At 38.9% G+C, this 27,444-nt stretch overlaps 2 protein-coding genes across 9 annotated transcripts in view; one reads left to right on the forward strand and one right to left on the reverse strand.

Annotated features, from left to right (window-relative positions):
- STRN3 (striatin 3) overlaps window positions 1–23,842 on the reverse strand; it is a 104,817-nt gene extending 80,975 nt beyond the window's left edge. Inside the window, exon 1 of one of the 3 annotated variants that reach the window (XM_045450615.1) lies at window positions 23,179–23,746. In XM_045450615.1, the coding sequence (XP_045306571.1) occupies window positions 23,179–23,460 (282 nt within the window). In that variant the 5' untranslated portion in view covers window positions 23,461–23,746. Of the gene's footprint in view, window positions 1–23,178 lie in introns of all 3 variants that reach the window. The other 2 variants (XM_045450612.1, XM_045450613.1) reach the window with 2 other exon arrangements.
- The window catches only part of AP4S1 (adaptor related protein complex 4 subunit sigma 1), a 51,125-nt gene continuing 46,199 nt past the window's right edge, over window positions 22,519–27,444 (forward strand). Inside the window, exon 1 of one of the 6 annotated variants that reach the window (XM_045450618.1) lies at window positions 22,519–22,565. The gene's annotated coding sequence lies outside the window, so the exon portion shown is untranslated. Of the gene's footprint in view, window positions 22,566–22,752; window positions 23,059–27,444 lie in introns of those variants that run through there. The other 5 variants (XM_045450617.1, XM_045450616.1, XM_045450621.1 and 2 more) reach the window with 5 other exon arrangements.

The following is a 27,444-nucleotide window of genomic DNA, read 5'->3' on the forward strand; positions in this document are numbered from 1 at the left end:
ACTCCATTACCAAATCTTTGTTCAAATGTCATCTTCTCAATGAGACCTATCCTAAGTCTCCTTTCAAAAACTACAAACTGTTCCACATTTATATATGCCTCCTAACCTTTACTCTCCCTCTTTTTCTTCTTACCACAACACTTAACACTTTCTAACAATATGTATTCATATAATTTCTTAATAACTTATTTGCATGTAATTGTTTGACTCCTCCCACCTTCAGACCCAAGAGAATCTAAGTTCTATGAATGGAGGAATATTTGTTTCGTTCTAGGTTATATCCCAAGCATTTTGTAAGAGTTTTTTTGTTTCCTTAAGTAATTGCTACACCCAATGTGGAGCTCGAATTCACAACCCCAAGATCAAGAGTCACATGTCCTTCTGGATGAGCCAGCCAGGCATCCCTATCCCAAGAATTCAGAACAGTGTCTGACAAATAGCAAGTGAGTAAGGAAGGAGTAAAAAAGAAGAAGAAAAAAAAAAGACCTGTGGAAGGTTTAATGACATACCCAGGTGGATAACAGAAAGAAAATTACATTGACAAATAATTCTTATTAAAATTATAAATTAAAATTAGTGAAATATCTTCAAGGGTTAAGGACTCACTCAGGAAAACTTCTATTGGTACTCAGCACAATTCATCATATTTAGTTTTATACACATTTATATTATTCCCCATTAGAAAGTGTGTAAACTGTAAGTAGTACCTGACACAAAACAGGCATTCAGTAATTACTGGTTTTATCACATGGATCTTACTAGGTAGAACATTACTAGTCCATCACAAATACCTACACTCAACTAAATAGCAGTCTGAGCACCTGGGTGGCTCAGTTGGTTGAGCATCCAACTCTTGATCTTGGCTCAGATCATGATCTCACAGTTCGTGAGTTTGAGCCCCACAATGGGCTTTGTGCCGCAGGTACGGAGCCTGCTTGGGATTCTCTTCTCCCTCTCCCCATCTCTCTCTCTCAAAATAAATAAACTAAAAAAAAAAAAAAATGGTTAAAATGGTCATTAAAAATAAATAACTAGGGGCGCCTGGGTGGCTTGGTCGGTTAAGCATCTGACTTCGGCTCAGGTTATGATCTCACGGTCCGTGAGTTCAAGCCCCGCGTCGGGCTCTGTGCTGACAGCTCAGAGCCTGGAGCCTGTTTCGGATTCTGTGTCTCCCTCTCTCTCTGCCCCTCCCCTGTTCATGCTCTGTCTCTCTCTGTCTCAAAAATAAATAAACGTTAAAAAAAATTTAAAAAATAAATAAATAAATAAATAAATAAGTAAATATAAATAAACAAATAAATTAATTAAAATAGGTTTTGGGGCACCTGGGTGACTACACTGGAAGACTCTACTGTAGCAAAGCTGTCTTTATTTGACCAGACTCAGCTCATCCAGTCTAGATAGCCTTTTCTCTGGGTGCCTTTGGTCAAAAACAATCAGAGGCAACTGTCAAACTGTGGTCCTTAACTTTACACTTTGTACAAGCAGAAAAAGAAAGCTAGCACAGAGGTGTAAACTGCCTGGCTGAGTCCCAAGACACGTCCCAGTATACACACAGAGCCCCTTAGCAAAGACTGAAAGACTTACAGGTTCCAGGCATCCAAGGAAATTTCTGCCTACTCATTAGCTTATTGATAAGAGACTTAAGTAACCATATACAACAAAAAAATACAGACTTTATGGCATTAGTTCCAAAAGTCACTCAACAAAAAATAGTAGCAGTAAATTATCCAGAGGGGTGGGGTGAAGAGGGAGCAGTCAATATAAATTATCCCTAAGGAAGAGCAGACACTGAACTTACTAGCCTAAGATTTTAAATCAACTATTTTATTTAAATTTTTTTTTTTTAATTTTTTTTTTCAACGTTTATTTATTTTTGGGACAGAGAGAGACAGAGCATGAACGGGGGAGGGGCAGAGAGAGAGGGAGACACAGAATCGGAAACAGGCTCCAGGCTCTGAGCCATCAGCCCAGAGCCCGACGCGGGGCTCGAACTCACGGACCGCGAGATTGTGACCTGGCTGAAGTCGGAGGCTTAACCGACTGCGCCACCCAGGCGCCCCTAAAATTTTTTTAATGTTGATTTATTTTTGAGAAAGAGAGCGCTAGCAGGGGAGGAGCAGAGAGAGAGGGGGACATAGGATCTGAAGTAGGCTCCAAGCTCTGAGCTGGCAGCACAGCTGACATGGCTTGAACCCATGAACAGCAACACCATGACCTGAACCAAAGATGGACACTTAAGCGACTGAACCACCCAGGCTCCCCTTAAAACAACTTTTTTAAATGTTAAAACTAAAGGAAACCGTATCTAAAGAACTAAAGGAGAATATGAAAATGATGTTTCACCAAATTGAGAATATTAACAGACAAAAATTATTTAAAAAAAAAAAACAGAGGGGCAAATGGGAGGTTCAGCTGGTTAAGCATCTGACTCTTGATTTTGGCTCGGGTCATGATCTCACAGTTCGTGGGTTCGAGCCCCACATCAGGCTCTGCAATGAGTGCAGAACCTGCTTGGGATTCTCTCTCTCTCTCTCTCTCTCTCTTTCTCTCTCCCCCTTCTCTCTCTCTGCCCCCGCCAAAATAAATAAACAAACAAACATAAGAAAAACAAATTACAGATTTGAGAAATAGAGTAAAATGAAAAATTCAATAGAGGGGCTCAACAGTATATTATATAAGCAGGCAGAAGAATCAGCAAACTTCAGGCATTTCAACTGAGATTAGCCAGTCTGAAAAAAAAGATGAACAGAGCCTTAGAAACCTGTGGGATGCCATTAAACATATCAATGTATGCGTAATAGGGAGATGAGAGAAGAAAGAACAGAATACTTAAATAACAACCCCAAACTTCCCAATGTGATTCTTTAAAAACCATGAATATACACATCCAAGAAGCTCAATGAATTTCAAGTAGCATAAACTCAAAGAGATCCATACCGACACAACATCATAATGAAACTGTCAATAGCCATGAGAAAGGGATTATCTTGAAAACATCAAGAAAGAAGCAACTCATCAACAAAGGATCCTCCCAAGATTAACAGTTGATTACTCAGAGAAACCATGCAGGCAGTGGGACAATATATTTCAAGTGGTGAAAGAAAGTGACAGCCAAGAATTCTACATCCAATTATTTAAAAGCGAAGGAGAAATTATGACATTCCTGATTAAAAAACAAAACAAAACAAAAAAACTAAGAAAGCTTGTTAGTAGACATGCCCTAAAAATACATACTAAAAGGAGCCCCTCAGGCTTAGATGAGAAGACAGTAACTGGTAATTGAAATCCATATGGAAAATACAGAGCATCAGTACAGGTAACTTTTCAGGTAACTGTAAGAGACCTTATATTTTTGTTTGTTAACTCTTTTTTTCCTCATATCTGATTTACAAGATGACCACATTTGGCAAATAATTAGAAACGTGTTGATAGTATACAATAGACAATGATGTAATTTGTATGATAATAGTAACACAAGGGAGGCAGAAAGGAATGGAGCTTCATAGGAGCAAAGCTTTTGTCTATTATTGTAAATTAAATCAGCATTAATCCAAACTTGATAAAATGTGAACTGTAATCCTCAGTCTAACCACTCACAAAGTAACTCAAAAAACCACGTAAAAGAACAAATTAAAATGGTACACAAATAAATAAAAATGGTACACCAAAAAATATCTTACAGAAAAGTAGACAATACTAAAGGAAGAGAGGAACAAAAGATATCTAATGTTCAGCAGTGAGGTTTTTCCCTGTTTAAATAGTAATCTCTTACATACAAATCCATTCCTTAATAAGTAAATCACACTTCTCTGCTTTATCTCCCTCTACAGCACTTACCAGCGCATGACAACCTTTACTTTCTCTACGCAATAGAATCAAAGCTTCAAGAGGACAAAAACTTTATTTTATATTTTATTATTTTTATTTTTGTTTATTTTTAATTTTTATTTTGTTTTGTTTATAGCTTTAAACCCAGACACACACCTATTGAGTAGGTGCTTAGTAAATAGCCAATGACTGAATAAACAAATGAACAATCGGTAGAGATCAGCCTTTTAAGAAATGTCTCCCATTTTAAGAGCAGCCTAAGCGCACATCTACAATTTGTAGATTTGGTAGCAGGAATATAAACAACTCCCCATCTGATGGGTTTCTATTTTCTCTGTTAAGTAGGAGATAAAGACATCTGCTCAGTTAGAGGGGAAGGTGGAACAACTGAAAATTTACAGACAGTAACTAGCTGCCTGGCATGCTTCTGCTGAAAATTTCTATATCTGATAGGTTTGATTTAGGCACTGTTGTCTAAATCAGCAGTCACATGATTTCATGTAAATCTGCCAGTCTTACAACTTAAAAAAAAATGTTCGAACTTTTAAAAAAATCAATAAAAATACGTAAATGCCTTGAATTCAGATTTTGAAAAGAACATTAGATAAAAAAAGTCTATTACCTGTAAGTATTGAACTTATCAATTTTATTATCAAGTAAGAGTCAATTATACCAAAAGAAGTGAAAGCTGAGTCTTGAAGACATATTTGTACACTCATGTTTTAGCAGCATCATTCATAATAGTTAAAAGGTATAAGCAACCCAAGTATCCATCAACAGATAAATGGATAAGCAAACTGTGGTATATGTATACAATGGAATATATTATTCAGCCTTAAAAAAGAAGGTAATTTTGACACGTTACATGGGTGAACCTTGAGGACATAAGTAAAATAAAGCAGTCATGAAAGAGACAAAAATGAATTATTCCAGTTACATGAGGTACCTAGGGTAGTCAAATTCCTTGAGATAGTAGAAAGGTGGTTACCAAGGACTGCAGGGAATGGGTAGTTATCATTTAACGTGTATAGGGTTTCAGTTTTGCAAGATGAAAAGAGTTCTGGACATGGATTGTGGTAATGGTTGCCCAATACTGAAGTGTATACTTAAAAATGGTTAAGATGGTAAGTTCTGTATTTGTATCTTACAATTTTATAAAAAGAGGGGAAAGTCAATTACACTATATTATGTATTAAAGGACAATAAAAATGACATACTGTTACTTTTAAAGAAAAAAACCACTTTCTTTAGAAACCGAATTTAAATCATCTGTACTACATGCCATATGTTTGTTTATACCAGATAGCACAACAGAAGCTAAAGGTTTGAGATATTCACTGCCTTTGAGAAGGGAACTTTAAAAAAGAAACTGAACTTGGTTTGCAAAAACTAGGATTTAAGGACACCAGAAACTGTGAAAACAGTGTAGAACACAAAGACCCTACTAACCAGAAAGATGGAGTATATGGCTAAAGAATAACTTAAGGACAGTCAAGGACTTAAGTTTACATAAGACTGGTAAAGTGGAAATAATAAAAACCTAGGGAGAAAGTGACCATCTACTAATGGAAGATATAGGATATAAAAAAAAAACATAATTCCAGAAAGAACTAATAGAAGACTTGAAGAAAAACAGACTCTAAAAAAGTACAGCAGAGACAGAATATTATCCTGCAAGTAGGCTCAAAACAAAATGTAGCACAAGAATGATAAATTCTACTTCCATATAGTTAAAATTTCAAAATCACAATGATGGACATTTGAGACCATTAGAAGTCTGCAGAGAAGTTATCTGGAAAAGTCAGAGAATTATAAGCTCAGAGAATCAATTATAAGTAACCAAAGATTTAAGAAAACAAACCTATCGTAAGGCTAAAGCAAATTAAAAGTCACTGTCGTTGAGTTTTAAAAACAAATATTAGGTAGGCCTTTCTGAAGAATGGAAATAAAAATAAGTTTTAAGAAAAGGGACAAAAAAAAAAAAATCTCACAGTTGCCATCTAGCCTTATAGTATCTCACTCTTAAGCATGAATAGACAGTCAATGGTCACCAATATTTGAGGAAAGCATGATGTACTGAAGATGGGGAGGCAAAATAAAAACGAAATTTGAAGGAAACCATCAATAACAGGTAAAGAAAGCTTCAAAACAGAAAATCCACTATGCCAGAAGAAAAACCCATAAAAAAAAACCAGAATACCATTCTTGTAAAAGTTCAAACAAGAAAATGTTTTTTTTTGTTAATAATATAATATAATATAATATAATATAATATAATATAATATAAGTATAATATATACAGAGAGTGAGTGAGAGAAAAAGCACATACATGCATGTGTGGGGGAGAGGCAGAGAGACAATCTCAAGCAGGCTCCACGGTGTCAGGGCAGAGCCCAATGCTGGGCTCCATCTCAGGAACCAGGAGATAATGACGTGAGCTGAAATCAAGAGTTCGATGTTTAAGGGACTGAGCCACCCAGGTGCTCCAAGAAAATACTTTATAAAAATTTAAGACACTAGACTGAAAAATAGAGTTGGAAGAATATATCTCAGAAAACAGACCAAAAGGAAAAAACAACAACAAAACACGAGACAGAAGAAAATTTTAAGTCAAGCATGTCCATAATCAACAAAACATGTGCCCTAATGACTTGGGATTAAATTAACACTTCTCAAAAAAGATTAGTACTGCTGCCCTATAGGGGGGTGTTTGAAATGTCAGGGGACATTTCTAGTTGTCCCAATAACTACTGGGTTATACTAGTATTTATTTAGTGTCTCGGAGGCAGGGTGCTCAAATCCCTACAAGCATAATATAGTCTAACTCAAACGTAGTAACTACAAAAATGCCTACAGTGCCCTCTATTGAAAAAGACTTCGAATACGCTCAGTGCCTGACACAATATACACTATCATGAAATTTATTAACACCAGGATAAAACAAAGATACCTAGAGAAAAATTCAAGCCAAGCATTAAAAAAGATCCAGAATAAGATCCACCAAATTCTGTAAAAGCAATACTGAAAGTTCAAAGAAAATATACTCCAAATGTTGATGGAAATTTACTTTGAGCCAAATTACCAATCAAGTGTAAGACTAAAATAGACATTTAAAAAAGTTACAAGTCCTATGTAACTTTATTCAAGAATCAATCAGGTAACAATTTCAGCAAAATGAAGAACTCAGCCAGGAAAAAAGCTGGAATGGGATCCAGTAAAAAAAAAAAAGGGGGGGGGTTGGCGGTTGGGATTCCCAACTGCTAAAGAGTGGACACAAGTTTCAGAATAGCAACTCTGAAACAAACAGAACATCCCACAGAAGTTTCAGAATACCCACTCTGTATCAAATTTTAATAACAAGTCTAAATCAGGGGAACCTGGGTGGCTCAGGCCCTTAAGCTTCTCACTCTTGACTTTTTTTTAATTACAAAATGTCTTTTAATGTTTATATTTGAGAGAGAGAGAGAGAAAGAGAGAGAGACTGTGCGTGCAAGCTGGAGAGGGACAGAGACAGACGGAGATAGAACCCAAAGCAGGCTCCAGGCTGTCAGCACAAAGCCTGACTTGGGGCTCAAACTCTCGGGGCTCAAACTGACGAGCCATGAGATTGTGACCTGAGCAGTAGTTGGACACTTAACCGACTAAGCCACCCAGTTGCCCCTTATTATTATTTTTTTAATGTTTTACTTATTTTTCAGAGAGAGAGAGACATCAAGGGGGGTGGGGAGCAGACAGAGAGGGAAACACAGAATCTGAAGCAGGCTCAGCACATACGGACTCCTGATTTCAGCTCAGGTCATGATCTCACAGCTCGGTGAGATCCAGCCCCCAGGAACCCATCTGCACTGACAGTTAAGGAGCCTGCTGGGAATTCTCTCTCTCCTTCTCTCTCTCAGCCCCTCCCCCCATGCTCTCTTGCTCTCTCTCTCTCAAAATAAATAAATATTTTAAAAAAAGAGAGAGAAAGAAGAAGTCTATGGGGCACTTGGGTGGCTCAGTCAGTTAGGTGTCAGAATTTAGTTCAGATCATGATCTCAGCATTCATGAGTTTGAGCCCCACATCAGGCTCTTTGCTGACAGCTCAGAGTCTGAAGCATGCTTCAGGTTCTGTCTGTCTGTCTGTCTGTCTCTCTGTTCCTCTCCCTCTTGCACTCTGTATCTCTCTCTCAAAAATGAATAAACATTAAAAAAAAAAAAAAGGCTAGATCAGAGCAATGGGATAGACAGTTCTCTCCACTCCTCTCCCTCCATACAAGCAGCAAAACTGATAAGATAGTATGATGCACTTAACTTAACCAAGAATTTGAAAACCCTTACAGCTTTCTAAGATCTTTTGGAAAAACAGCAACAAATACACAGAAAACTAAAAAGAGGCACATAACTCTGAGAAAAACAAAAAAATGTACAAAAAAAGGAAAGTATTCGCAGTATTCACTTGATTCACTATTATTTACATGGTAATAATAATGTAAAATCTAATGACTTAACTAATTTTATTATCTATATTGAATAATGAAAGAAGACAAAAGGGGTGTGATAAATCCTCTTCTACAAGAGGTTGGAAGATAACGTAAGATATCGTCAGAGACAGTAGTTTCAGATTTCTACTATTTAAGAATAAGTAAATATCAGTTGACAGTGATGGTTTCTGGAAAGCTCGACTAGAGGACAGGATGGGGAGAGGACAAACTATTTTGGCCATAAGCATTCTAGTATTTCATGTGTTTCTAACCAAAATTGAGAAATGACAATGTTTATATTCATACATTTTGTACTATTAAAAATTAGGGAGATTTATGCATATTGAGGTGGTACAATATTTATGATTACAGTCTGAGGTTTTTTTGAACTAATATACTCACTCAACAATACCACTACCAGGCGTTTTTCTAAGCACTGGAGATGAATGGAGATGATCTATATAATCACACATATACAGTTACCTGTACATCAGTTTCTTCTAATTTCAGCATTATTGACATATGGACAACATAATTTTTTTTATTTGGGGGGATAGAGGACTGTCCTGTGCATGTTTAACAACATCCCTAACCTGTATCCACTAGATGTCAGTAACACCCCCTCTCTGGTTGTGATAACCAAAAATGTCTCCAGACACTGCAAAACATACCATGGGAGCAAAATTGCCCCTACCCCCACCCCAGTTAAGAATCACTGTTGTGTATATATAGAAAAAGTTCTGGGGGAGGTGCCTGGCAGGCTCAGTAAGTAAAACATGTGATTCTTGTTCTTGGGGTTGTTAAGTTTAAGCCCCATGTTGGGTGTAGAGATTACTTAAAATCTTAAAAAAAAGAAAAGAAAAGAAAAAAGTTCTGAAATGATACCCAAAAAGACACCAGTGTTGTTACTAGAAAAGTAAAATTAGCAATAAAGTCACTATCTTTGACATTCCAGTAGTTTGATTTTCATATAAATTTATTATTTCAACAATAAATATTAAAAACACAAAAAATTACAAAATAAATTAAAAGCAAATGCAGCCACAAAACAAAAATTTTAATCGTAAAATAAAATCTTAAGAAGAAATAGAGGGTGTCTGTCAGTTTTTAAAGAAATCAGTAAAAAAAAAGGAATATGGAAAAGATAAACTAGAATATAAATTCATTAAAAATACTAGTAAGTTCAGGGGCACCTGGTTGGCTCAGTGGGTAGAACATGTGATTCTTGATCTTGGGGTTGCGAGTTCAAGCCCAACATTGGGCATACAGCTTACTTTAAGGGAAAAAAAAAAAAAAAAAAAAACTAGTAAGTTCAGCTTGCTGTTTTATGATTAAGTATTTTTCAACAATAACCATATAGATATAAAGAAACAATCCATTTCTGGGGCGCCTGGGTGGTTCGGTTGGTAAAGTGTCTGACTCTTGGTTTCAGCTTGGTTACTGGGCTCGAGCCCCACACAGGGCTCTGCACTGACAGTGCGGAGGCCTGCTTGGGATTCTCTTTATCTCCAACCCTCCCACATCTCTTTCAAAATAAATAAATAAACTTAAAAAAAAAAATCCATATGTGAAATACCAATTTTAATAGAAGAAAATATCTACTCTGCAATATTTGCTGTGTCTTTTTTTTAAATAAGGAAAACAGAAAAGTTGCAAATAATCCCATCACCCCAAAATCATAAAGGTTTCTTAAATACTTGTACTATACTTTTCAACATATTCTTTATAAAGCTGATTTAGCACATAATATGGAACTCTTATTTTTAGTTTATTAGAAGCATTGAGTAGTCATTAAACATTCTTCATAAAAATCATTATCATTTTATAAGGAAAAAGTAATTTGACCCCACCTCCACCCTCACATTAATCCCAGAGATTAATTTTAATTATGTTGTGATTTCTTTTATACTCCATTTCCCAGGAGGGGAAGAAGGGAATAAATAATTTTGAATACCTTATTAATAAAAAAACAAAGCTTGGTTTCATTCCAGTAGCAAATGAGAGGTCAAGGGAAGAACAGTAATTTACTATTGAGATGTTATTTCCATCTTGTGGGCTTTTTCTCCTATTGTATACTACAAAAATTACCATTCAGCTTCTCATATCTAACAGCTTAACTTCACTCACTTACAATTTGTTTTAAGTAAACTCTACACTCAATATGGGGCTCTAACTCAAGACCCTGAGATCAAGAGTCGCATGCTCTACTGACTGAGCTAGCCATGTGCCCCAACTTCACTCATGTAACAAATATTTAGCAAATACCTATTAAGTGCCAGGTCCTTTACTGTCACATTAGGTATAGGTGTGTGTATATATATGTGTATATATGTATATATATACATATATATATATATATATATACACACACACACACACATATATATATACACACACATATACATATGTGTGTGTGTGTGTGTGTGTGTGTGTATATATATATATATATACACACAAGCTTAAAAAAAAGAAGTAGACTCTTCCTCTCACTTTACAATCAATCTTAAGGGGGAAAACAAGCAAACAAGTCTAAAATTATAAATTACATTAAAGGTTAGGAAGCAAATGACCTGTCCAAGGGTGGACAGGCTTATGATAAGTACAAGACTTAATTTTGAACCACTCCTTATTTAAAAAAAAAAAAAAAAAAAAAAAGTTTGAAATTGTTCAGTAAGAATTTTTTTTTTTTTAATTTTTTTTTTCAACGTTTATTTATTTTTGGGACAGAGAGAGACAGAGCATGAACGGGGGAGGGGCAGAGAGAGAGGGAGACACAGAATCGGAAACAGGATCCAGGCTCCAAGCCATCAGCCCAGAGCCCGACGTGGGGCTCGAACTCACGGACCGCGAGATCGTGACCTGGCTGAAGTCGGACGCTTAACCGACTGCACCACCCAGGCGCCCCAGTTCAGTAAGAATTTTAAAGATCTTTTTTACAAACTCTATCTGAAGGTGATCCAAAATTTCACTACACAATTATAATTGCTCTAGTTACAATATTTTTTAGACCTTGTCACACTGAGCCTATCCATTAGTCATTTGCTTACAATTCTTCACCACTTAGGTGGTCCCAAGGAACACCAAGTACTGGTATCAACTTAAAAGAGTGTAACATACTGTTCAAAAGCAACTTGTCAGCTTCTGACTTCATTACCTATACTATTTTATGGTGAGCAAGTTATTTAACCTCTTGCCCATGTTTCCTTCTCTCTAAAATGGAAATAACTGTATCTATGCTTTAGGCATGGTATGAAAATTAGAATGATTCCCAACACACAGGAAACTGATTAAATGTTACCAGATATTATCACTAATAGTTCCTTTTATGGACATGTAAAGTTTTCATCTATGTAATCAAACACCATGGTATGTTTCAATCAAATTCAATCAAATCAAATATTAATTCCTGTTAATGAGTGGCTTCAATGTACTAGAAAGCAGAAAAGTAAAATATTAACAATAAAAAATAAAAGTGCAACAATGTAAGTATACACATGCAAGTCACTTTGAGTGCAAAGAAGGGAGCAATAAACGCATTGCTAAAGTTTATAAAATACCAATAGGAGAGGGGCACCTGGATGGCTCAGTCGGTTGAGCATCCAACTTTGGCTCAGGTCCACGATCTCACGGTTCGTGGGTTCGAGCCCCGCGTAGCTCTGTGCTGACAGCTCAGAGCCTGGAGCCTGCTTTGGATTCTGTATTCTCCCTCTCTCTCTCTGCCCCTCCCCAACTTGCACCCGGTCTCTCTTTCTCTCAAAAATAAACATTAAAAAAAAAATTTAAGGGGCACCTGGGCGGCTCAGTTGGTTAAGTGTCTGACTTCAGCTCAGGTCATGATCTCACAGTCCGTGGGGTTCAAGGCCCGCATCGGCCTCTGTGCTTACAGCTCAGAGCCTGGAGCCTGCTTTGGATTCTGTGTCTCTTTCTCTCTACCCCTTCCCCACTCACCCTCTGTCTCTCTCTCTCAACATTAATGTTAATATACAAACATTAAAAAAAAAAATTTAATACCAATAGAAGGAATGAGGATTTTGAAGAGAAAGCAGATGGAGAAATGGACTATACCCAATCATTAATAACCTTTTATCATTCAGGTTCCTAAATCTGGCTGATAATCAAAGTTACCAGGTATACATTTCAAAAACCCAGATTCCACCTCAGATTCCTTAATCACAATGACGAGGAATAGAATATAGGGATCTGTGCTTTTAAAGCATCCCAAGTGATTATGATCATTAACTAGGTTTGGGAGCCACGATAGGTCCCACTCTTGTACAATTAGAGACTTTAGAAGTTATCTCCAGATAAAGTATATTTAATCATTGCCTTTGGTAGCTCTTGAGCCAATGGCAAAGTGCTATTACAATTAGTCATTCTTTTACACTAAACCACTAAAAAACCTTTTAAAATAAATATATACTAAATGTTCTAAATAATAGTGTGGCTGCCGTTTACTGAACAATTATTCATAAATGACTAGAAACAACGCCCAACATCATTCCAACCAAAACCAAAGTAAATGACAGGAGAGAAGAAAATAGAGAATACAATTTAAAAAAAGGCAAAAGATCTGAAAAGACACCTCACCAAAGAAGATATAAAGATGGCAAAGAAAACATATGAAAAGATGCTCAACATTGTGTCATTAGGGAACTGCAAATTAAAGCAGGTTACCACTACACACCTATTAGAATGTCTAAAATCCAAAACATGACAACATCAAATGCTGACAAGGATGTGGCACAACAAGAATTCTCATTCATAGTGGCACCTCAGTTGGTTAAGCATCCAACTCTTTGATTTCGGTTCAGTTCATGATCTCACAGCTCATGGTTCATGCTTCCTGAGTTCGAGCCCCATTTTAGGTTTTGTGCTGACAGTGCAGAGTCTGCTTGGGATTCTCTCTCTCCCTCCCCCACTCCTGTGAGCTCTCATAATAAATAAATAAACTTAAAAAAAGAAAAGATTTCTCATTCATTGCTGGTGGGAATGCAAAATGGTACAGTCACTTTGAAAGACTATTAGGCAGTTTCTTAAAAAACTAAACATACCTTTATCATATAATTCAGCAAGTAAGCTCCCTGTTATTTACCTACATAACCTGAAAACTTATGTGCACACAAAAACCTCTACATGGATGTCACTTCATAATTGCCAAATCTTGGAAGCAGCAATAAGGTCCTTCAATAGGTGGACAGGGGTGACTGGCTGGCTCAGAGTGGAGCATGCAACTTTGCTCTCAGGGTTTCAAGTTTGAGCCCCACTTTGGGTGGAGAAATTACTTAAAAATGAAATATTCAGGGGTGCCTGGGTGGCTCAGTTGGTTAAGCATCCAACTTTGGTCAGGTCATGATCTCACAGTTCATGAGTTTGAGCCACTCATCCAGATCTCTGCTATCAGCAAAGAGCCTACTTCAGATTCTCGGTCACCCTCTCTATGTCCCTCCCCACCTCATGCATGCTCTCTCTCTCAAAAATAAAAACATTTAAATTTTAAAAAATGAAATCTTTAAAAAAAATTGGTGGACAAATAAAGTGCAGTACATATATACAATGAAATATTATTCAGCACTAAATAAAAAGATCAAGCCACAAAAAGACATTTAAGAAGGAATCTTGAACATTGCTGAGTGAACTGACATTCTGGAGAAAGCAAAACTATGGAAGACAGTAAAAGAGCACTAGCTAGCTGCCCAGGGTTTGGGGAGAGAGAAGAAATGGTGGAACACATGGTATTTTTAGGGCAGTGAATCTATTTTGTATACTATAAAGGTAGACACAGGTCATTATACATTTGTTAAAAACCAAAGAACATACAATACAAAGGGCGAACCTTAATATAAACTATAGACTGGTTGATAATGATGGGTCAATGGTGGTTCACCAGTTATAACAAATATACCAAAATAGTGGGACTATCGATGGTGGGGAAGAGGTTGAAAAGTGTATTTTCCCCCCAAATTTTGCTGTAAACCTAAAATTGCTCTAAGAAATAGTGAATGAGAAAGAGAGGATAGAGGAAGAAAAAATTTGAAATCAAAAGAAAATTAAATAGACTCAAGGGAAAAAGCATTTTGTAAAAAGAAAAAAATGATTAAAAAAATACATTTCAAAGTTAAAAAAGGGGCACGTGGCTGGATCAGTCTGAAAAGCGTGTGGCTCTTGAGTTCAAGCCCCACCCTAGGGTAAAGATTACTTAAAACAAACAAACTTCAAAATTAAAAAAAAAAAAAAAAAAAAGTAAGGGTGGAACCCTCCTGCATTGCTGGTGGGAAAGTAAAATGGTGCAGTCATTTTGGAAAATAGTTTGGTAGTTCCTCAAAAAGTCAAACATAAAATTCCTCAAAAAAGTTGAACATGAGCCAGCAATGACACTCCTACGTATATACCCAGGAGTTGTAAACGTTAAGTTTACACAAAAACCTGTGCACAAATGGAAACAGCAGCATTATTCATGACAGCCAAAATGTAGAAACACCCAAATGTCCACCAACTGATGGACAAAATTTGGTATATCCACACAACAGAGTATTATCCAACCATGAAAAGGAAAAAAGTACTGCTACATGCCACAACATCAACCTTGAAAACACTGTCTTAAGTGAAAGTCACAAAAAGCCACATATTGTATGATATGGAATCCTATTAGTGGTAGTATGCAATATCCAGAGTAGGCAAACCCATAGAGACGGAAAGTATTATTTCTTTCACAGAGACAGAAAGTAGTGGTTGCTGGGGGAGGGGAAGGGCATTGGGACTAACTGCTAATAGGTGCAGTTTCTTTGTGGAATGATGAAAATATTCTGAAATAAAACAATGATGACGACTACACAACATAGTGTATACCACATAACATATACTAAAATCCACAAAATGTACATTCCATAAGGGGTAAATTCTATGTTACATGAATTATATCTCAATTTCTAAACAACTTTTTTAAAATCTAAGAGTGGCCCTACGGAGAGAATGTTCCTAAGCACTAACAACAGCCTGCTAACATAAAACATAACTAACTCTCAACAGTGTAGTCTTACCCTCTTCTTCCCCTTCCCCCAGAAAGAAAATAAACCATTTCCAGTCAAGCCCCTAGATCCAACTAACCATGTTATAGGAAAAACAAACAGAACAGAATATATTAAGCTATACTATAGGGAAGGACTCAGCAAAATGCAGACTCTGGGAACCTTTATAAGGACCAAACACCTGATTTCTTTAAAAAAAAAAAAAAAAAGGAAGAAAGAGAGAAAGAAAGAAAAAGAATGGCAAGAAAAAGATGGAGAGAGTTCCAATCGAATAATGGTGTGTAGTTATCTTTTAAAGTCCTTATCTTTTAGACACACACTGAAATATTCATGGATGCAATTATATGAGGGAGATTTACTAGAAATACTCTAGGATGGGGAGGAGTGGATACAAGTATAAGTAAAATAAGACTGGTCAAGTTTAAGATGAATGACAAGTCTGTGGAAGATCACAGGTACCATATTATTTTTGTGTATATTTAGAACTTTCCATAATAAAAAAAATGAAGAGTATATGCAACACAATCATATTTACAATGTAGAGAATAAACTGTTAAGACAGGGGCGTGTATGGAGGGAAACTGATAGGAGATTTCAGAGAGTTCAGGCAGGAGGAACACCCTGAAGGAAGACAGTGAAGTGAAGAAATGAAAATCACAGATTAAACCAGGATAATTTCCCCAGGTCAGTGGTTATCAGGCTTCAGGGATATGTAAAATTTTTCACCCGTCCTTTTTTTTTTTTTTTAAACTAAAAGAGGCTTCGCAACTTTCGTTATATATGCAAAGGAGACTAAAATCCCAAAATATTAATTACTAGATTAAAAATTTTTTAGCATATTAATACAATCTATATTAGATAGGCCCTTGAATCACTGCAATCCAGTTAACACACTTTCAAAGCTCCTTCCAGCTTTAGAACTTCCTTCCAATTGAAATACCATGGTTAGGTACTCATACTTCAGATCTAAAAGTATTCTTACCCTCTAGGGGCTTTACGACAATTAGATAAGCTAACATAGTAAGAATTTAAATTTTTGGCATATAGAAATTGCTCAGTAAATGTTACCCGTTTATCTGAAAGTCCATTATCTACATAGATTTCCCATCATCATTTATTGTCTCACCATCCTGTAAGTTTCTGGTTTATCACATTTTATTATTTCTGGAATACAAGCTTCATGAGGGAAAGGTCCTTATTTCATACATCATTTTGTGCCTAGCACAAAATAACACTCAAATATATTCACTGAATAATTACACTAGATAGAATCAATAAAATTCAAGACTCAATGATGACAAAGATGGTGATAAATGTTAACAGAGGAAAAGGAGAATAAGTTGTAAAAATAAGTGTGTTGTATGGGGAGGGAGAAGCAGGCATTTGAGATGAACTGAATAATTAAATTTATTATTTTTTTAATGTCTATTTATTTTGAGAGGGAGAGAGAGAGAGCATGTGCATGCATAGGAAAGAGGGAGAGAAAGAGATGGGGAGGGAGGGAGGGAGGGAGAAAGGGAGAGAGGGGAGGGGGGGGAGAGAGACAGACAGACAGACAGACAATCCCAAGCAGGCTCTACCAGGTTAGAGTGGAGCCCTATTCGGGCTCAAACTCACCAACTGAAATCATGACCTGAGGTACTGAAATCAAGAGTCAGATGCTTAACTGACCCAGGCCATGCAGGCACACCTGAAAGTTTTGACTTTAAAGTAACAAGTTAGACAGGAAATTAGAAATGGGAGACATTTGAAAACCAAACCAAAAAAATCTAGTAGTCGTAAGAATACTGTTTGTAAAGGCAGCCTGTCCAGCCTGCCTGCTACCTGCATGATCTCGGGCCCATTAATTAACCTCTGAGTCCCAATATTCTAGTGCCCCCCCCCCCGACAACCCCCTCAAACCCAACAAAAGAAATCAACTGTGCCAACCTCACTGGGTTGTTTTAGGATTAAAGGAATTAATACTGAAGCACTGGAATAACACTCAGCAAACAGTAACCAAAAGATGTTAGATAGTAAGAGCTAAGCAGTAGCTGAAAATCTGATTCCGAATGAAACATACAGCCAATATACTAAGAGAACAAGAGTCCCAGGGAATAACTGGGAACAATGGAGAGGTAACATGAAGAAAAGTTTTAAGTGGACAAAAGGGAAACTAGAGAATTACATAGTGGAAGCCAAAGAAAAGGATTTTAAGGAAGAAATAGTCAAGAGCAAAAAGTGCTGGTTAAGTGCATCAAGTCTGTAAAAAGGCCACATGATTTGGCAACTTGAAGGCTGACCATCAAAAGAAAAAAAACCACGTCCTACAAGGTGTTCAGACAGGTTTGAGAGAGTAAGGCAAAAGGGCCGACTATACAGCAGAGTTGAGGGGTAAAAAGAGGAAGAGAGAATTCTAGATTAGTGGTCCCTAGACTTTTTGTTTGCAAGAACTTCAGAAACAGGGAAAATGACATAAGGTTGTGTCCTCTTAATTCTATCAAAGTTTTTTTTCCTCTGTTGTCACCATCATTTGAAATAGGGAACTGCATTAACAGTGAAAATTTATGAAGCCTAAAACTCTCAGAATAAAGGGAATGCCTTTACACAAAACCACCATTCTGTTCATATTTTTGTAATTTCATAGATTAATAATAATGAAATAAGGGAGCCTTGGTGGCTCAGCAGGTTAAGTGTCTGACTCTTGATTTCCACTCAGGTCATGATCTCAGGGTCATGAGGTTGTGAGACTGAGCCCTTCAAAGGGTGTGGGGCCTGCTTAATATTATTCTCTCCCACCCTCTCCCTCTCAAAAAAAAAAAAAAAAGTTGTAAGCAACTTAAGCAAATTACCTACGAAGGTCTTTAAGTGGCAACATCTGTCAAGTTATGACAAATCTGTAGGCCAGGATGTGCAAACACAAACACTAATTAAAAGTTTTACATTTGTTGGGACTCCTGGGTGGCTCAGACTAACCATCCAACTCTTGATTTAGGCTCAGGTCATGATCTCACAATTTGTGAGAACAAGCCCCATGTCCGGCTCTGTGCCGACAGCACAAAGCCTGCTTTGGGATTCTCTCCCTCTCTCAAAATAAATAAACTTAAAAAAATTTTTTTTACATTTGTTGCATAATAGTTTTAGAACACGAACTCCTGGACTACATTTTCTATGCATTATCTATGTCATATTTTTATAGCTAACAAGCATTTGGTTTATATAAGTACATATATTACATACCATTACAAAGAAAAACAGGAGGACACATTTGCAACATACATAAACTACAACTGGCACACAATTGAGGTTCAATAAAACTATGTTGAAATGTACCAATGTGTACCACATAATGGTGGATAAAGAATTACAGGGGTGCCTGGGTGGCTCAGTTGGTTAAGCGTCCGGCTTTGACTCAGGTCGTGATCTCGCGGTTTGTGAGTTCGAGCCCTGCGTCGGGCTCTGTGCTGACAGCTCAGAGCCTGGAGCCTGCTTCGGATTCTGTGTCTCCCTCTCTCTCTGCCCCTCCCCCGCTCACGCTGTCTCTCTGTCTCTCAAAAATAAATAAACATTAAAAAAAAAAAAGAATTACAAGTCAGATTCCCTTTCTATAAAAAATGTTAAGACAACATAATACAGTGGTTATAAAAGTGGTAATAAGACAAGAGGCTTTGGATTCATACAAACCAAGGTTCAAATCTCAGCTGCAATACCTTATAGGTGAGTGACCTTGGCAAAGTTATTTCACCTAAGTTTACCTCACCTATAAAATAGGAATGAAACCTACCTCATAAGGTTGTAGTGCTCATCAAATGTCAGTTATAATTTTTCCATAACATGAATTGCCAAAATCCCCAAACGGTCTATCTTTCACAAGTCCTAGACCAAATTAATCCAAAAGTCTGGAAGATAAGGCGGCGACTTGCATAGTTTTAAAAGTTTTACAAGTGATTCTGATTAGCACCCTCACTTAGGAATCATCGTCCTAGAGCCTCACTACTCAAGCTTTACCTGAATCCCATGTAAGTTAGTATCACAAGAATAAAATAGCACTATTAAGACATGATCCTCTACTTTAGTTCCAAGTTGCTAGGACAGACCTTTACCCAAAGCACTTTTTACAGAGAACAGAACCGTACTGCAAAGTTCCAATTTAAAATCCTTTCCAAAGCCAGGGAAAATATGATTTCATATTGAAATTTTACATCAAAACTGGGAATACCTTAACCTAGTCATATTTGTTATTGAATAGCTCTAATACTGAACATTTTTGGTCACTTCATCTATACATCAACAGTGACCCAAGGCTGTACACAATGATATTTAAACTTTCTTATACGTTATCATTCTTTAAAATAAGTTTAAGTTTACAGTCAAAATACAGTGATGCTTCACCTAAACTCTAATAAATTTTTTATTTGACACATTTTTTTTTTAAGATTTTAGTTTTTGGGGCACCTGGGTGGCTCAGTTGGTTAAGTGCCCGACTTCGGCCTAGGTCATGATCTCACAGTTCATGAGTTCGAGCCCCGCATCGGGCTCTGTGCTGACAGCTCAGAGCCTGGAGCTTGCTTTGGATTCTGTGTGCCCTTCTCTCTCTGCCCCTCCCCGGCTCATGCCCTGTCTCTGTCTCAAAAATAGTAAAAATATTAAAAAAAAAAAAAAAAAAAAGATTTTAGTTTTTAAGTAATCTCTACATCGAACGTGGGGCTTGAACTTACAACCCTGAGATCAAGAGTTGCATGCTCTACCGACTGAGCCAGCCAGGCAATCCTTGACACATACATTTTTAAATGTTTATTTTTGAGACACAGAGAAAGAGAGAGGCAAGAGAGGGGGGGCAGAGAGACAGAGGCAAGAGAGGGGGTACAGAAGCGGGTTTGGTGCTGACAGCAGAGAACTGGATGCAGGGCTCAAACTCACGAACCGTGAGATCATGACCTGAGCAGAAGTCAGACACTAAACCAACTGAGGCACCCAGGCACCCCAACACATACATTTTTAAATGTGCTTCTCACAAGCAATCCTATTCAAGACTGAAGTTATCTAAAGTAAATTCAGTATTCCAGAAGCAAACCTGAAACCCAATTAAGGAACCCAATAAAACATTTTAGAGAAATATGAAGAACAAAATCATACAAATATAATCACGAACATTTTATTCCAAAAGAATCTCTGTGAAATAATGAAAATCCCTGGAAACAAGAGTCTAGAAACACTGTAGAATTTGTTCAAAATAAACAAACAAAAAAAACTTACAATGGCTTTATCAGGACTAATATGCCAATAGCACATCAACTGGAAAGCAAACAAGGAAAAGGAATCTTAGAAGATTTTTACGGGTGCCTGGGTGGCTCAGTCGGTTGGGCATCCAACTTCCGCCCAGGTCATGATCTCATGGTTTGTGAGTTCGAGCCCTGCATCGGGCTCTGCGCTGACAGCCTGGAACCTGCTTCGGATTCTGTGTCTCCCTCTCTCTCTGCCCCTCCCCTGCTCGTGCTCAGTCTCTATCTCTCAATAATGAATAAATGTTAAAAAAAATTAAAAAAAATTTTTCTACCATTACTGGCAAAGAGAACTAAAAGGGAAAGAAAGGGCTAAGGCAGACAATATAGATATCATTAAGTTATAGATTTTATTAATTTAGACACAAATAAGACATTTTTTCAGATACTTAAATTAGTGGAGCTTATAAATGCATTGTTCACTTGCAAAGTGTTAAAATCCAATATTTCAAGGTACTTACAGGGCAAAATAAACGTCTCACCCTCTAGGGCGGGGGAATACAAGCTTTCATACCATAGTGCAAAGGTCATAGACACTGTATCCAGGGACTGGTGAGGTATTATTTAGTGAGTCCAGGCCTTGTGCATTTGTAAATGCAATTTTAAAAAATAACTGTCTCACTATCTTCACAAAAATATTCTTTGCAACATTGTATAGTAAAAAGTTGTGTATCAGTAGAACTCTATAAATCCCAGACATTTTAAACCACATTATACACAAGTTTAAAGAAACAACAGACAATTCTTACCTAAGCTTTTTGAAAACTATACTTTTAAAAGTCCAAAAGTATATCAAAGCACAATTTTAAAACACTGAATTGACTAACAGGTATTAACTTGTAATTAATTTTTTTGAAGACTTGATAAAGAGTCAAGAAATATAAACACCAATGCTTTTTTTTTTTTTGTTTTTCAAGTAGGTTCCAGGCTGTGGAGCCCAAAGTGGGGCTTCAACTGATGACCCTGAGATCGAGATCTGCCCTGAGATCAAGAGTCTGACACTTAACTGACTAAACCACCCACGGCGCCCCGAAACATCCTTACCCTGTAAAAAAATGTTTTTTAAGTTTATATTTGAGAGGTAGAGAGAGACAGAGAGAGCGCGCGTTGGAAGCGCAGAGAGAGAGAGACACAGAATCCGAAGCAGGCTCCAGGCTCTGAGCTGTCAGCACAGAGCCCTGCTCGGGCTCAAACTCACAGATGGCAAGATCTTGACCTGAGCCGAAACCAGACACTTAGCCAACTGAGCCACTCAGGCATCCCAACATCCTTACTTTTTTAAAAGTTTAGCTTCAACAACTTTGTAGAGTCCAATAAAAGTTTACTAACTCAAAATTAAAGTAATATATATTTGTTTGAAGACACTCTAAGTTAATCCAATCTTCCTTCTTTAAACACTACATTTTCCTAACTATTCACCAACATATATGACGTATATATCAGCCAACACTACTGCTTACATTCTAAATATATACCAGTCTGAAGAACAGGTGCGACACTATTTAGATGCATGCTTTTTTCTTCTAAGCCTAAATTTGCCGTGGAAAGGGATTTAAAAATAAACACAAATACCCAAGAGTTGAACAATCCTCTTAAAAAGATATAGCCGTTCTGAAATTCAAGACATGAGCGCTTCAGCTACCAACATCTTCCAAAACTTAACCAGCCTATCAAAGTTTCACCTTAAAAAGATCAAATAAGGCTCAATTATTAAGGGTCCTGAGGATATTTAACTTTGCTTCCCCTGTGTTAGTAACGTGGGAAAGTACGTTTTACTTCAAGCTAGTATTAAATCTTTTCTCAGTCGTTTCATAAAGACAGCAGAGATACTCTGGTTTGGCTTTTTATGGATAAAGGGGATGGAGGAGGAGGAGGCCGGCTGAAGGGTACTCTAAAAAGAAAAACTCAATTTAGGGAAGCACAGATGAGTCAGTCACTGAGGAAGAACTAACTAAAAGAGAACCTAAGTGACTAAGGCAGCATCCCAGGTAAGAAGGTACCTAAAGTTGGCGATAGGAAATGAAAACTTCACAAGTATGCAGCAAGACCTGGAAAGAAGCGTGGCTGTCAAGGGGCAAGTGCGTACCAACTCCGGGGGAGGGGGCCAAAAATGCCAAATCGGACGGGGGGGGGGGCGGGTGATGAGGAAAAAGGTAATAAAATGTCCATCCCAAACCCCTTCCTCGGGTTCTCCATCTCAACAGGCACAATCAAAAACCACCTCAATGCCCACTAACCCCAAGCCGGACTATCCCACAGAAAGGAGTTTAGTCCCAAGCCCCGGAGGCCCGGCAGGCCGCCTCCAGAGGAGCCCCCGCAGACGCCATACTAAAAGTCAAAATGGCTGCCCCAAGGAAGCCCGCACCGCGCAGCTAAGAAGGGTTGGGGAACAAGCTTCTGCGGGAAAGGGGGAGGGGGGGCTCTCGGAAGAGCCGTCGCCAGAACCATAGGCAGAAGTATCGCCCCCCCCGAGCTGCACAGGTAGGTTCCCCTCGGCCTCCCAAGGCCCGGGGCTCGGACGGAGGGGAGTCCCGGCCCCACCCCCCCCCGACCGGGAACCCTGCCGCCGCAGCCGTCCCGCAAACCGCCCCAGCGAGGTACCTGCAGTTCGGCCCGCTCCACCTCCCAGTGCGCCCGCTCCATCTCGAACCGAGCCCACTCGTGCTGGATGTAGTGCAGGATCCCTGGGATAGTGTATTGCTGCGGCCGGGACAGCTCCGGGCCTGACGCGGGACCCGCTCCCTCGGCGGCTGGAGGACCCCCGCCGCCCGCCGCTCCATTCCCCCCTGGCGAAAGGCTCATGTTCCCCCCAGGTCCCTGCTGCTGCCGTGGAGGGGCCGCCATCCCCGGGCCGCTACCACCGCCTCCGGCAAGCTCGTCCATTGTGTGTGGGGCCCCGGCCGGGGCGCAGGGCGAGAAGCCGACGGCTGGGGGAAGGGCCGGGGAGGGTGGCCCCGCGCTGGCGGCGGGGCGGAGGCCGGCTGGGAGAGGAGCGAGGAGGGGGTCGGTGCTGTATGCTTGCCGTGGGTCAGAGTAGGGAGCTGCCGGTCGCCGCCATTACAGTCCCTCCTCCATCTGTCCGTCTCACTCACTCACTTTAGGGAAAGGGGGGGGCCGCGGCGGGAGGGGGAGAGGGGGCTGGGTTGGGAAGGGGATAGACGTAGGGCCGTCACAACCGCGTAGCATGCCGGGTAGAGAACGCCGCTGCTGCCGCACGCCCAGCAGCCAAATAGAATGCGGCCTCACCATACGCAGGCGTACTGAAGACTCAGTAAGGGTTGGCGTTTGAGGCTGGGTATGAGCTCTAGCCCCGCCCCTAGGCCCTCCCTCAGACTTGCTCCGGGTGTCTCCGTGTGGGTACCGGAACGTGAGCCACTCGCGCTTTTGGGAGCCAACCGGTCTCAAGCTGCCAACAATTTCCGTCGCTCAGTCACCAAGCCCCCAGGGCGCCTTTCCCCACCCAAGGGTCTCAGCAGCATGCCTGCCTACAGAGCTGGGTTTTAACCTGGCTGGGCGCTCTGGCCAGCCGCAGCCGGTCCCGGATTCCTGACGTTGCTTTTGCATTCCTTGCGTGTTTCAGGATGTCCCAGAGGGTCGGGCCTCTTTCTGTGCTTGTCACTCGTTCTCTCTCTGGTTTCTTAGCACCAGTCAGTTTCTGAGGCTTTGGGGACGTTCTCTTTTGGCAGATAGCCCAGATCCTTCCGGACATGGTGACTGATCCCGGTCTCCGTTTCGAGCCCGGATTTAGCTAATTCTGCGCTCTGGGTCGCCCGTCGCAACTTGTTCCAGTTTGCCTCGTCTCTTCTTTCCTATCTGGGGTGGGTTGTGGGGGTGGGGTGAGGAGCAGGAACGAATGTTTTCATTTTTTTCTTGGGAGAAGGGATAGTGAAAAACTTTAGAGCTTGACGGTGATGCGTAGAGGGAGAAAGATAACTTTGAAAGGGACTTAGACTAAAAATGCAATGTTTTAGAATGAATGGGTTTACAAATAGCAGGATTCATAGCAGAATCTTTTGATGAAAATAGAAAATAAACGCATCGTGAATACAACGTAAAATCCTAGATGAACAGCTGAAGATGTTTTCCTGGATCATTAAACGATGTTTGAATGAATATAATACACAAGCTTAATCTTTTAAGTACCATAGTGTGTGTTTTTATGTGCTTAGGTTGACAGGAAACATTCTTAATGAGCTAATAAGCTTCTAAAGAAAGTTAATATAGCTACTAACCTCTTGACTGAAAATTAGGACAAAAGTAATATTTAACGATATAATAAGGAAAAGATGTTAACAATTAAAGCTGTGCAGGAAAATTGCACATAAAACTGATGGCATTAACTTTTTTTCTTCTCTACTATCAATAAAATTATCACTATGGAATACACACAACCACTCAAGGTATAATTTCAAAAAGATAAAAATAGTACATCTTATTTTATCATGTCTGCTTTACTGTTATTATAGTTTAATGGACAGCATTGGACTTGTAACCCATGTTGCCATGTTTTATTTGTATATGAACTGGGGTCTTAGGTCACATATTATTAAGAACTATGTTTCCATATTATTAAAGTACTATTTCTCCATTTTATAGTGACCAACATACAACCTGCTTATTCACTCCTCTTCCTTTTTGAGGGGACTGATAACACATAAAAAGTTACAAAATATGTCTCCCAAGAAACATGTGTGAGCAGTTGTGATTGATCTTTGTCCTCAACTGAAGAAGAACGTGTGCACTTGTACTTCCTACTGGTACCTCAAGCTCAAGTAAAGACTAGATTTATAATCCTTCTATTTTCCTCCCCACCTTCAAAAACAAACAATTCTGTTTCTTTTCTATTACCTATCTTGTTAAGTGGCATATTCAAACCCGAGGTCTAGCAATTGTTCTAGTACCTTCCTTTCACTCAACTCTCATATCCAATCCCCTTCTCAGTAACATCCTTCATTTTTATTACTTATCTATTTCATATCTATTCCATCATCTTTATTCATGTGTTAAATTTAAATGTTCACACCTCTACTCTTCCCCTACCTCCACTACCACTGATGCCTGAGGGATCTTCAGAAGGCAGATCTGATTCTGTTATTCCCTGCTTAAAATATTTGAGTCATCCTCAGATTTAGAATGAAGCCTGAACTGTAGCATAGCATATAAAAATACTTCAAATTCTAGATCCACTCTATCGCCTAATCTGCCATCACGCTATCATGGCACCCATTCTTCTCTTTAGCCAATCTGCACGGTTTTTGGTTCCTGAAAAACATAGTACTATTTCATTTCACAAGAATTTAACAGATACTGTACCCCCTTGGCTTTCCTTCCCTTCCCTTGGCAAAGTATTACTTTGCTAAGAAGCTTTTTAGATCCCTGAATTAGATTCACTTTTAAAATCTCAAGTGCTAGGGCTCCTAGGTGGGTGGCTCAGTTGGTAAGCATCCAACTCTTGATTTCGGTGCGGGTCATGATCACGGTTTGTGATTGCAAGCACACATGTATTCTCTCTCTCTCTCTCTCTCTCTCTCAAAATAAACATTTTAAAATAATAAGGAAATAAAATTTCAAGTGCTTCCTATTTGAAGAATTCCAGTTGAACATGTCTACACTCGCTTTCACCATGGTTTTATAAATGCCAATAACGCAGTCCTTGGCCATGTTCTTCCCAGATCATAGTCATGTATCTGAGGATTGCAGCCTGTTAGAGAGGTAGGAGCCATGCCCCTCTTGTTTGTAACTATACTCCCAGTGTCTGGAACGGTGCAATCTCCTCAAAATGATGAACAATTTAGGGGTGCCTGGGTGGCCCAGTCACCTAAGTGACTGACTTGGGCTCAGGTCACAATCTTACAGCAGGTGAGTTCACGCCCCACATCAGGCTGTCTGCTGTCAGCACAGAGTCAGCTTTGGCTCCTCTGTCCCCCTCTCTCTCTGCCTCTCTCTCTCTCTTTCAAAAATAAATAAATATTCCTAAAAAATGATGAATAATTTAAATTTAGAATAACAGGTATATTTTTCCTTCACCTCGATCTTTTTGTATTATTTTTACTACCATTATTTCAGCTATTTCAAGGGTCAATGACTAAAACTGCCTTCAGTTCTTATTTTGTTTTTGTTTAGATTTTTAAATTATTTTTAAGTGATCTCTACACCCAATGTGGGGCTCTAACTCACAACCCTGAGATCACATGTCTCAAGCTCCACCTATGGAGCCAGCCAGGTGCCCCTTGTTCTTGTTTTTATAATTGACTTTTTACCCTGAGTATCAAAAGTAAAAGACACCAAGATTTTCAACTCTGAGAGAATTAAAAAAAAAAATTTTTTTTTAATGTTTCTTTATTTTTGAGAGAGAGACAGAGAGAGACAGAGCATGAGCAGAGGAGGGGCAGAGAGGGAGACAGAATCTGAAGCAGGCCCCAGGCTCCATGCTGACAGCACAGAGCCCGATGCCCATGAACTGTGAGATCATGACCTGAGCCAAAGTCAGACACTCAACAGACTGAGCCACCCAGGCGCCCCAAGAGGAGAATATTTTTTATATTATTTTCATTAGACTTTGTGTCCATGACTCCTGAGGACGCTCTGCAATCAGCTCCTAGAATCTTGTCCTCTGTACATAATGAGTTTCCCAGGCCATAGTATCATCTACAACTCACCTAACTAGAACTCCCTCCTGGAATTGTGGCTGAGTCATTTCCTGTCTTCAGTTTCACCTTTGAAACTTCCTATTTGTTCTGTCCTTTCATCTGTCCTGTTCATTCCTCCTCCTCTCCCACTGATTTGATTCTTAGTTTCAGTATACTGCTGAGAATGCCTATTTATATTAAATATAAATTTATAAATTTAGAATTTTAGATTTTTTTT

Source organism: Leopardus geoffroyi, chromosome B3, assembly GCF_018350155.1.
Source record: "Leopardus geoffroyi isolate Oge1 chromosome B3, O.geoffroyi_Oge1_pat1.0, whole genome shotgun sequence".
Lineage (NCBI taxonomy): Eukaryota > Metazoa > Chordata > Mammalia > Carnivora > Felidae > Leopardus > Leopardus geoffroyi.